General features: G+C 42.7%; 1 protein-coding gene across 3 annotated transcripts in view; it reads right to left on the bottom strand.

The window, feature by feature from the left end:
- The window catches only part of Prxl2c (peroxiredoxin like 2C), a 36,979-nt gene that overhangs the window by 5,272 nt on the left and 19,012 nt on the right, over window positions 1-12,695 (bottom strand). For 2 of the 3 annotated variants that reach the window (XM_021180672.3, XM_029468611.2), the window contains one exon: window positions 10,132-11,440. The exons of the other annotated variant lie outside the window; for it this stretch is intronic. In XM_021180672.3, coding sequence (XP_021036331.1) covers window positions 11,313-11,440 — 128 coding nt within the window. In that variant the 3' untranslated portion in view covers window positions 10,132-11,312. Of the gene's footprint in view, window positions 1-10,131; window positions 11,441-12,695 lie in introns of those variants that run through there. 3 annotated transcript variants of the gene reach the window in all.

The following is a 12,695-nucleotide window of genomic DNA, read 5'->3' as shown; positions in this document are numbered from 1 at the left end:
AAAAGAAAGAAAGAAAGAAAGAAAGAAAGAAAGAAAGAAAGAAAGAAAGAAAGAAAGAAAGAAAGAAAAGGAAAAGAAAAGGCGTGTGCAACCACTTCCTGGCTAAAGCCCCCTCTTGAGGAGGAAATCATAGCCACCCTTGGGTCTCCATTTATTCACGAATGCCGGAAGAGGGCCTCGAATACCTTGGAGCCTGAGCTCTGAGAGGCTGTAATCCACCATCTATGCTCTGGGAAATGAGGAAATGAACTCTGGACGCGTAACTGCTGAACCACCCCAGCCCGTATTCTATTTTTAAATGCAGTCATGTGAGCAGTGAGTCCTATTTTTAAAAAAAAAATTATTTTATGTATATGAGTACAGTATAGCTGTCTTCAGACACACCAGAAGAGGGCATTGGATCCCATTACAGATGGTTGTGAGCCACCATGTGGTTGCTGAGAATTGAACTCAGAACCTCTGGAAGAGCAGTCAGTGCTCTGAACTGCTGAGCCATCTCTCCAGCCCATGAGCAGTGAATCTTTTTCTTTCTTTCTTTTTTTTTTTTTGTTTTTTTATTTTTTGTTTTTTGTTTTTTGTTTTGTTTTGTTGAGACAGCGTTTCTCTGTGTAGCCCTGGCTGTCCTGGAACTCACTTTGTAGACCAGGCTGGCCTTGAACTCAGAAATCCGCCTGACTCTGCCTCCCAAGTGCTGGTATTAAAGGTGTGCGCCATACCATCCAGCAGAGCAGTGAATCTTTTAATCCAAAGTTAGAGGTTATGGGAAAAAAAACCCAAAGGTTAAGGAACCCTTAACATAGGCAATCTACTTCTGAAAATTAATGAAAGTGACTCATGTCTTGTGTGTGCCTGACTTTGTGTTTGTATGCGTGTGTTACACACATGCACCTGTGCCAGTGTGTGGTGGACAGAGGTTGACAGATGTCTTTCCCCAGTTAATTTCTTTTTTTTTATATTAATTAATTTTTAAATTTGTGTGTGTGTGTTTTGCCTGCATATATGACTGGGACCCTCTTGGATGCCTGGTGCCTGTGGACATCAGGAGAGGATATTGAATCCTCTGGAACTGGATTTACAGATAGTTGTGAGCTACCATATAGAATACAACCCTGTTCCTTTGGAAGAGCAGCTGGTGTTTTGAGCCATCTCCAGCCCTTCCACTTTTATTTCTTGAGGCAGTCTCTCACTGAATCGAATCGCAAGTTCATCTGTTTCAGTGGCTGGCTAGCTAATGAGCTTCAGGGATCCACCTGCCTCCACCCTTACATTCCCTTCTAGGAGACACATTGCCTTCTGTAGATGCCTCTTATTGTTTCTTTATCACAGAGATCCACCTGACTCAGCCTCCTGAGTGCTGGAACTAAGGGCATGTTCCAATGCACTCAGCCAAACATGTGTGTGTGTGTGTGTGTGTGTGTGTACATGAGCTGATCCCATGTTCTAAATGTTCTACGACTAACTTACATCCCCTTCTTTGGGGTATGTTGTTTTGCTTGAGACAGTATCACTGCAACCCTGGATGGTCTGGTACTCCATAGAGCTCTGTTTGCCTCTGTCCCAAGTGCTGGGATTTTAATGGATTTTGTGTGATTTGATTTAAAAGCCTGGGGTTCTCCATCCACAAACTCAGTTCTCAGTGTGGGGAAGTGATAAATTTTTTCCCTCTCCTGCAAAAGTGTCAGATGCTTATGTTTCAATGTGATGATATATCTCTGGAGCTCAATTTTAATTTCCTAAAATCCTAACAAATATGGATCGTTTGTGTGGGTAGATGCATTTGAAGTGCTGGGGGGAACAAATTGATAGGCACAAGCAAGCTAGGCAAGAACTCAGTCACTGAGGTACAATACTAACCCTCTTTGTCAATTTTAAGACAGGGTCTCATTAAGTGGCACAGTCTGTTCTTGAGTTGACATCCCCCTGTCTTGTCTTCTAGATAGAAGAGAATGCAGGCCCCTGTTCCCACACACTGCTTGGAAATAAAAAGCTATTCCCTATTTATATTAAGTCAGTAAACGTGTTCCTATATGGCATTTTAAGTCCTGACGGGTTGAGATCTGGAAATGTCAGTGACTCATGGACTCATGGATTCCAGACTGCTAGTTGAGTAAAACTAAATAACAGCAAGTTGCAATGATTGCTAAAGTATCTTTTAAAGCACTCCGACCTCCTGCTTATATTCTTACGTCACTGTAAGAAGAGTGGCATAGTATTTGAAATTCTTTTCCAGAAACACATTTGACTTCCATAAATGCTTTCATCAAATACCTCATTGTGATGAACAAGGCTAATCACACTGTGGCTTTGGGGAGCTGCTTTGAAGTACTTCAGAGCAAATCTTTTGGAGTGCTTCAACTGGCTATATTTTTCCAGCTCCAGTGACACCATCTACACCATGTAAAGGAGAACTGGTGCTTTTATTGTCCTGTTTCCTACTTTCTTCCTGAGTCAGGGGCTCATGTAGCCCAGTCTGGTCTCAGACTTTGAGCTTTTGTCCTTCTGCCTCCATCTCCCAAGGGTTTGAACTACAGAGGTGTACCACCATCCATGGGCCTATGCAGCACTGGGGATCTGAGATTGGCGGATGTTAACTACTCTACCAACTGAGCTGTGTTCCCTAGCCCTCTATTTTACAATTACATTTATATGTTTGTTTTAATGTCTGAGTACATATCAACGTGTAGTTATGTGCATCATCTCAGCTTCTCTCTCTCTCTCTCTCTCTCTCTCTCTCTCTCCTCTGTGTGTGTGTGTGTGTGCCTGTGTGTGTGTGCATGCTTTGAGGGGCTGTCAGAGAACAACTTGCATTATTCATTCTCACATCCCATCACATGGGTCCCAGGAATTGAACTCAGTTCATGGGGATTTAATCTTAGCACTTGGAATCAGAGGCAGGTAGATCTGTGAGTTTTAAGCCAGTCTAACCCACATAGTAAGCTCCAGGCCAGCCAGGGAGCCAGGGATACAGAGTGAGATCCTGTCTCTCTCTCTCTCTCTCTCTCTCTCTCTCTCTCTCACACACACACACACAAACACACATAGCAACTTATATATTAATGTTTGGGTGTATCCATGTTTGTATGTATATAAAGGATTTTTTTTTTTCTGCAACTGCTTTGTTTTCTGGGCTTGTGCTGTGTGGTAGTGGCCCCCATAAGTTCATATATTTGAATACTTGGTCCCCAGTTGGTGGAACTGTTTGGGAGGGATAAGATGGTGTGGCCTCCTGAAGAGGGTATGGCCTTACTGGAGGAGGTATGTCACTAAGCGAAGATTGTGAGGCTTCAAAAGCCCATACCATTCTAGTTGGCTCTGCCGCATTGCTTCAACTTGTGACCTCTCAACTGTTGCTCCAATACCACCATGCCTGTCTGTCTGCTGCCACACTCCCCACCCTACCGTGGCAGTGGCAGACTCTCTTTGAAGCCATGAGCCATATTAAATGCTTTCCTCATAAGCTCCCTTGGCCACGATGTCTCCTCACAGCAATAGAAAAGTAACGGAGACACAGCCTCTCAGATACGCGTACTTCTGGTTTATTCTTCACAGGTGTACATGATAACCCACAATGTCCTCATCCATTTTCCTAGTGCTAGACATTTGGGTCATCCCCAGTTCATAGCTCTAACAGTGTAGCTGTTGCCATCTTCAGCCTCTTGTCTGGCTTCTGGAGATGTACTGAGTGCTGGTATTGCAGGTGTGTACTACCACGCCTGGCTTATTATTGGGACTTTATTTAAAACTATGCGTGTCTGAGTATATGCACATATGCATGCAGTTCCCTAGGAGCCCTTAAGAGGGCACTGGGTCCTCTGGAGCTGGAGTTACCTTTCTTTGTGAGTTTCCTGACATGGTAATGGGAACTGGATATGGGTCCTCTGAAGATCAGTGAGTGCTATTTTTTTTTAAAGATTTATTTATTTATTATATGTAAGTACACTGTAGCTGTCTTCAGACACTCCAGAAGAGGGCGCCAGGACTCCTTACGGATGGTTGTGAGCCACCATGTGGTTGCTGGGATTTGAACTCCGGACCTTTGGAAGAGCAGTCGGTGCTCTTACCCACTGAGCCATCTCACCAGCCCAGTGAGTGCTATTAATATTGACTAATTCTTAGCTAAGTATAAACAGAATAATTATTTTTAAACATTTTTATTATTTAGTCTATTTCCTTTTGTCTGAATCTGTGCCTAAAATCAAAACATCGTTGATAATTTTCTAAGAAACATTTTTGGTTTTGTGTGTGTGTGTGTGTGTGTTTTAAAAAAAATATTTAGGGTATGTATGTGCGTGTGTGCTTGTGCACACCACAGTGTATGTGTGGTTAGAGAACAACTTTCAGGAGTTGACTCCCCCTTTCTACTGTCAGTCCTGGGTACTGAAACCAGGTTTTTAGGCATGGTGACTAGCATGTTTTCCTCACTGAGTCATCTTAACCAGCCCCTTAGGAACTGTGGAGGTTTGGGGTTGTTTAGTTTAGTTTTGGATATTTTTTTCTTATTTATTTATTTATACTTGGGGGGGGGGGTTAGTTTGGTTTGTTTTGGTTTTTGTTGGTTTGGGGGTTTTTTTTGTTTGTTTTTGTTTGTTTGTTTGTTTTGAGTCATGGTCTCACTATGTAACCTAGGTGTCCTGGAACTCACTATGTAAAAGCCTGACCTCAAACTCAGAGAAATCTAGCTGCCCCTGCCTCCTGCATGTTGGTATTAAAGGTGTGTGCGATCATGCCTAGCTAAAATGAATTCTTTAATCTAACTTGAAGACTACCTTTTACAAAATGTTTGTATGTCAAGTGCATGTCTTAAATGATCCATCCATCCATTCATCTGCCTGTGCTGCCAGGCAAGAGCTCTACAACTGAGTCATGCCCCGGCCCTAGAATACGCTGCTTAAAATAACTTGATTTTGAAGTAGACAGGATACATCCTTAGAAAGTTGCTCTCCCAGATCTATATAGCCTATCTCAGCAGTGCGGTAGAAGGTACAGAGCAAATGCTTGTGGATTACTAGTCTATCCCCAGTCTCCTTGGCAGTCATTCTTCCTTTTTTTAATTAATTTACTTTGCCTCTAAGGATGGAACTCAGGAACGCTGTACATTTCCCCCCAGTGGGAAGGAAATGAAGAACCTAGGGTCTCACATATCCTAGACAAAAACTCTTACTGAGCTACAGACCAGTGTAGCTGCTTGTACTCTAATGCTAATTTGGGTTCCCCAAATTAGTTTGCACGAGAGGGTCTGCACATACCTTCTGGGAACCTGCCCCCCCAACCCCCGTTAATTCTGATTAGTAAATAAAGATGCCATCAGCCAATAGCTGGGGAGGAGAGAGATGGAGAGGCAGGATATAGGGTTCCGGGACTTGAGACCTCATGAAGCTTGAGGAAACGGTGTCAACATACCTTAAGAGAGTGCAGGACAGATGAGACAAGAGCTGCCATGGGGTAGAGAAACAAAGAAAGCGCTCTGGGACTCTGGGCCAAGAAAATGTGGCCCAGAGGGCTGACTAATTGGAGTTAAGAGCAGCCAGCCAAGATGGAACATAGAGATTAGTAAGTAGTAACTTGGAGTTGGTGGGTGGTAGATTCTAACAGCACTGAGGTTAGGCAGTGGCCCAGCTATTGTGCTGATAAGGCATATTAAAATATAAAGGCTGTGTGTGTGTCTTTCATCCGGGAATATAAACCATTGAGGTAGGTAGCAACCCTGTGCTGTGATTTATTAAAATATTTGTACATAGATCAGCCTGATTCATTTTCATTTCCTTTATTCACTGAGGTCTGCTGTTGCTAGGGCAGGTCTGCAACCTGTGGGCTCAAGAGGTCTTCTTGCCTCAGCTCCCTCAGTAGGTGGAACTGCAGCAACCTTGATGTTTCTTGCTTTCAGCTACGCTTTTCCAAATCTGCTGCTGTATTATCGAGATTTTTTTTCTTCCCACAGCAGTTCACTGCAAAAAGTTCCTAATGAATTCCCTCATGGGGTCATGACCCCTGGAGAGATCTGACTGTTCTAAGAAGGCTGCAGCCTGTGGGCCTCAGGCCCCAGGTCATAGTTTAACTCTACCATCTCGGGTGTTTGAACTGACTAAAGTACAGGTTTCTCATAAGCTGGGAATGAATTCTTGTTTTCCGGGTGCCAGTAGATTTACACACTGTCATTATTAGCCTGCTCTCTGGTTGTTTGTGGCCCTTCTGGAATGTCTTGTAAAAAAAAATGTTCTCTGTGAAATGTGTGTTATCGATGATGGTTATAATAGCAATTCCACACAGTGTGCAGACTGTATGGGTAAGATCTGGTGAACACAGAGCACCACAAAATGCATTGTATCTACAATTTCTATGTTTTTCACAGAAACAACCCCTGTGTATGTGCCACCATGCTCCCAACCATGATGCTAATCCCCTTAGCATCTGAAACTCTAAGCAAGCACTCAAATGCCCTTTTAGCACCTTTTTTTTTAAGTGTATATTCTACCAAAAGGGTTTCAGGATTTCAATTCTAGTATAATCTTGACTTGCTCCTGGGAAGTTCAGTGTGCATTAGTGTATTACAGCTAATTTTATAACACTTACACACACACACACACACACACACACACACACACACACACACTCACACATGTGCACGCACACAAGCTCAGGCTGGTCCTGAGCTCCCATGAGTGAGCTGTCTCCCAAGTACCTGGACGGGGACCACAGGTACACACTACCTGTGGTGGTTTAAGTAAGAATGGTCCCCATAGGCTCATATATTTGAATGCTTAGTCACCAGGGAATGGAAGTGTTTGAAAGAATTAGATGGGTTAGGAGCTGTGGCCTTGTTAGAGGAATTGTGTCACTGAGAGTGGACTCTGAGGTTTCATAAGCCCAGAGTCTCTCTCTGCAGACCAGGATGTAAAAGTCTCAGCTCCAACCCCTGTCTATGTGCCACCATGCTCCCAACCATGATGCTAATCCCCTTAGCATCTGAAACTCTCAGCAAGCACTCAAATGCATTTTTTTTTTTTTTTTTTTTTTTTGGTTTTTCGAGACAGGGTTTCTCTGTATAGCCCTGGCTGTCCTGGAACTCCCTTTGTAGACCAGCCTGGCCTCGAACTCAGAAATTTGCCTGCCTGCCTCTGCCTCCCGAGTACTGGGATTAAAAGGCGTGCGCCAACACACCCGGCTACTCAAATGCCTTTTTAGCACTTTTTTTTAGTGTATATTCTACCAAAAATATGAAATGCGTTACAAATTTGTGTCATCCTTGCACAGGAGAACTAGTGCCTTGGTATTACATGTATTTGTTTGGGTGGCAATCACCTGCACAGTCATTATGGAACTGTACCTCCCTAAACCTACATAAAGAACACTTATTTAGACTTTCAAATATATAAATTAGCTGAGTCCGGCAAGGCCATGTAAGGGATGGAATGGCATGCTTCCTGATCCTGGAACAGAGCCAGCAGGGCATGGGCCTCCACGAGTGTTGACGGTTGCTATGAGCATAAGGTTTGTATAATAGTGCACGTATTTTCACATTCCTCCTTCAAGGAATGTCTTCTTTGCCAAGATGAATGACTCCATGATAATCAGAGACAGCACTGAGTCCAGCATGCAAGGCTGTGTCTGTATCTCAGCAAAATGGCAGAACACTGTGACCTTCAGGGCAGCCCTTAAGGCTGTGGGGAAGCAAGCTAAAAACATGAGTTCAAAAATATGTAATTTCTCAACTATGCAAAAATATAAGGATGCAATATGAATTGTACAAGCAGCTTCATGGATCTAAAGGAACAGAGGCAGCTGCACCATGAGCGAGCTTGTCAGAAAAATACTAAGGAAGGAGATAAAAAGATTTAGAAAGTGGTGATCGCAGGACAATATCTCATCCAGCTAAGTTTTTTGTTTATGCTTACAAAGATAGACAGATTTCTGAGTTCAAGGTCAGCCTGGGACAGAGGGAGTTTAGAGCCAGGCCTGGGGCTGGTAGCAACAGCAATTTCAGGATGTGGGGAGGGGGGTGTTGGGGGTGCCAACCAGCTAGCTTATTGTCTGTGTTTGTGCTTGCTGTCTCCCTCTAAGAATCAAGGAGCTGGGGCACGTGTTGTTGATTCATGGGATAATCAAAAGAGAAGAGGGGTAATGACTGAATTGATATAAAATAAAAGACTGGGCTTTGGGTCTGCTAGAGATGAGAGGTCCAGAGTTTTTAGAATTGAAAAAAAAAAAAAGTTGTCTGTAGCAGAGAGCGGTCTGGAGATCTCCAGAGAAAGCAGAACTCGGTGAGAAGAGTCTGGAAGCTGTTTGAGCAGAACACAGGCTGCTGTCAGCTTATAACCCACCATTTGACTTGCAGTGATTTGTTTTGCTGCTGCTCCTAGACAACCCCATCTCTCAGGAACCCCTCTCCAGGCTGACGCTGGTCCTTGGCATTAAATTTTAGCTAGAACAGGCAAAGAAGGAATCTGGCTATTACTCTTTCTTTTATGTTCAGAAAGGAACAGGCTGGGTATGTATGACAGCACATGCCTATAATCCCAGCACTTAGAGGGCTGGGAATGGAGAATTGAGTGTTCAAGGCCAGCCTATGTTAGAAAAGTTTGTAGTTGCTGCTGCTTTAACATTTATTCCTTATACTTTATGCTATGTATGTGTATCAGAGTACAGATATGTACACCATATGCAGGTGCTGATGAGGCCAGGTGCTCTGGAACTCATGTTTTAGGCATTTGTGAGTGGCCTGATATGGGTGCAGGAAAACAAACTCAGGACCTCTATAAGAGGAGTATGTGCTTTTAGTACCTGAGCCCCCTCTCCATGGACACTCTTCTCCCTTATCCCAAAGAACCCAGAACAAACAAAATAACCCAAACAAAAAATTTTAATTTTAAATTCTGAAAATATTCATTTTTTTATTGATTTAAAAACGTGACTGTCCATATATACTCGTGTAAAAGTACATTAAAATACATTTTTGTGCCTTAATATGTTTTAAATAAAAGTATAAGGTCCTAGTAGTACTACAGTCACTAAGGATTACCAGTGGTTTGATTTTATGATACATTTCATGAGAATTTCTGGGACAAAAGTAAGATTTTTGAGAGGTAAAATATGAAAAGTTTTCTAAGTAAGACAGACCTGGGGTGAGAAAATGCAGATGTTTACTATTGTACAACCTAACCCAATGCACATTTGTCTTTAATTGTTTTGTTTTTGAGACAGCGTCTATGTAGCCCTTGGCTGTCTTGGTACTCACCAAGACCCTCTTGCCTCTGCTTCCTCATGCATCACCATATTTGGCTGCACACTTCTTTTTGTTACTTTTGAGACACAATTTCACGATATATAGCCCAGATTGGCCTGGAACTCAGTATCTACCCCCATCTTACTGTCTCTGCCTGTGCTGAGATCATGAGTGTGGGCTAACATACCCAATCAATCACACAGCATACCTTTTCATTACAAAGGTTTTCCAAAAATCTTAATATTGTCTTTTAGAAAGCAGAATGTGTGTGTGTGTGTGTGTGTGTGTGTGTGCGCGCGCGCACGCGCACATGCATGTGCACTGCTAGAAGAATCTAGAGTTTTATATATTCTAGGTCCCCTTTGTTCTAGATATTTAAAACATGACCAGGGCTGGGGATGTAGCTCAGTGGTAACAGAATGTGCTCACATGCATAAAAACTTTGTTTTTTTATTCCCAGCACAGTCCCCAAATCAAATCAAATCAAACCAAACCAAGTATTTCCTTCAACTTATTTCACCAAAACAAGCTTAGGGCAACAGGTAGCAGACATCTGCTGTCTGTAAGAGGTTCAATGAATCCTCACTTGGGAGGTAACCCCTGTGCAAGAAATTACCTGCACCTCCAAAGAAGTTTAATGTAGGCAGGCATTTTCACTTTAATGTTTAAAGAGTCTTTCCTGACTCACCCCCAACTCAGCCAAGCTTATGAGAGAGCATGGGAAATAAAGAGCTTGGAAAGCAAGCAGAAATACCAAAACTGCCGGGCGGTAGTGGCGCACGCCTTTAATCCCAGCACTTGGGAGGCAGAGGCAGGCGGATTTCTGAGTTCGAGGCCAGCCTGGTCTACAGAGAAACCCTGTCTCGAAAAACCAGGGGGGGGGGGAACCCGAAACTTTCACCACAGACACATAAAGTTGTTCTGTGTTTATTTGCCATTTTTTCTCCAAGCATACAAAAAAAAAAAAAGTACATATCCATCTGTGGCTGCACTGTTTACAGAGTAACTTTCCTTAACTGCTTTTCTTTCCCTTTATGTATTCCTCCCTGCAATTAACTGACTTTTTCTTAAAAAAAAAAAATTATTTATTATTAGACATAAGTACACTGTAGCTGTCTTCAGATGCGCCAGAAGAGGGCATCAGATCTTATGGGTGGTTTCGAGCCACCATGTGGTTGCTGGGATTTGAACTCAGGACCTTTGGAAGAGCAGTCAGTGCTCTTATCCACCGAGCCATCTCACCTGCCCTGACTTTTTCTCAGACAGGCTCTCTCTATATAGCTCAGGCCTGACCTGTCTCCATTTCTCAGGGCTAGGATTGCAAGACCGTGCCATCATATCTGGCCCCTTCTTCACTTCTCTTCCCTATACACACATATGTATTTCTTAAAAGATTTGTTGTTTTGGGCTGGTGAGATGGCTCAGTGGTTAAGAGCACCCGACTGCTCTTCTGAAGGTCCAGAGTTCAAATCCCAGCAACCACACGGTGGCTCACAACCATCCGCAATGAGATCTGGCGCCCTCTTCTGGAGTGTCTGAAGACAGCTACAGTGTACTTACATATAATAAATAAATAAATCTTAAAAAAAAAAAAAAGAAAAACAAAAGATTTGTTGTTTTATGTGTATGAGTGTTTGCCTATATGTATGCATGTGTACTGGAGGCTATAAGGTGTTGGATCCATTGGAACTGGAGTTACAGACAATTGAGAGCTACCATGTGGGTTTTGGGAACCAAACCTGGGTCCTGGGTCTTCTGCAAGAGAAGCAATGCTCTTAACCACTGAGTGATTTTTCTAGCGCCCCCTTCTTATATATATTTTAGTTGCCAAAAATCTTTTATTGAGTGGATAATCATAAAATGATATTAACAATGATAGTTTTATAATGTTTGACTTTTATATATTTTGTATAAAATTATAGAAGCTATAAGATTTAAACTGTCTGTTCCATTTCTGACAACTGATGTCCCTCAGCATGTAGTTCTATAGGCACATAAGTTCTGTGTTTCATAGCCCTATTGAAGCCATAGTGCCTGGCATTTTGGTTCACGTTTTAAGGGCCCATTCACAAGTGGAAGATGCCACGTAAAGTCACACGTGGATGACTGTAGGTCTGCTCATGAAGTTCACAGGCTGAACCCCCACAAGCTGTAAAACAGAGTTTATGGGTTTGTGATCCAACCTATTCCTGTCTCGGTGCACAAAGTGGATGTTGTTACCTGGAAGAGAACAAGGACAGACCGCTGAGGGCAAACGTCACACTAGTCTTTAGAGTCACAGCTGATGAGGATCAAGGAAGCATTTCAACTCCTAAATAGTCCAGAGGGAAAATTAATTACCTGGAGTCCCTTATGTTCCCTACATAATGCCACCGTAATTCTGCATCATGGCAATTAACCATGACAAGGCAATGTCTGAATAAGAGTGTTATTTAATATGTTATGAGTTCCGAGGGGACAGCATCCTAAATTTAACCTTCTATTCAATTTCATCAAGTAGAATTAAATAAGACAGATGGAATCTGGGGCTAACATATATATCAGCTGGGAAATTGCATTTATTTTCTAAGCACATGTACTAATAAATTTCACTTCAAAAAATTTGCTTGCTTCAAAAAATTTACTCCTGGGCTAGGGGGCTACCTCACTCATGAGGATCTGGGTCATCCCTAGCACTGCCAAAATAAAGAGGGGGGGAGGGAGAGGGGAGAGGGGAGCGAAACATTGACTTCATAGGATGTTCTATAACTAACCTAAGAGACAGAGTAAACCAATTACTACAGAATACCTAGTATGCACAATCCTCCTATATCAACTCAAGTTATAATTTATCATCTAAGTCCTGTTAATTCCATTTTAAACACAAAACCAGAGTTTCTGTTTGCTTTGAGATGGGATCTCTCTATTAAATAGCCCTGGCAGGTCTGCAACTCACTATGTAGAGCAGGCTGTCCTTGACCTCAAAGAGATCCTCCTGTCTCTGCCCCCAAAGTGTTAGGATTCAAGATGTGTGCATAACCATAACCTCAAAACAAGAATTTAGCTTGAAATCTTAGATCAAATGGCATTGTTTCAAGCATTACATCCACTGGCAACACCTATAGTAACAGGTTTAATTCTTCACCCCCTGAAGGCCTGGCTGTGGTGATTTCAATAAAAATGGCCCCCACAGACTCATAGGAAGTGGGATTATTTGAAAGGATTAGAAGGTGTGGCCTTGCTGAAGAAAGTGTGTCAATGGGGGTGGGCTTTGAGGTTTCAGAAGAGGCCCAGAGACTCTTCCTGCCCATCCAAATGTAGAACTCTCAGCTACCTCTTCAGCACCATATCTGCCTGCGTGTCATGCTGAAAAATCTCTGAACTGCCAGTCCCAATTAAATGTCTCCCTGTCTAAGAGTTCAGTGGCCATGATGTCTCTTCACAGTAATAGAACCCTAACGAAAACAACAGCCATGTGACCCAGAGACATGAGATG

This window comes from Mus caroli, unplaced genomic scaffold, assembly GCF_978045245.1.
Source record: "Mus caroli unplaced genomic scaffold, Mus_caroli_1 scaffold_15, whole genome shotgun sequence".
Lineage (NCBI taxonomy): Eukaryota > Metazoa > Chordata > Mammalia > Rodentia > Muridae > Mus > Mus caroli.
This window is presented reverse-complemented; position numbering and strand designations above follow the sequence as displayed.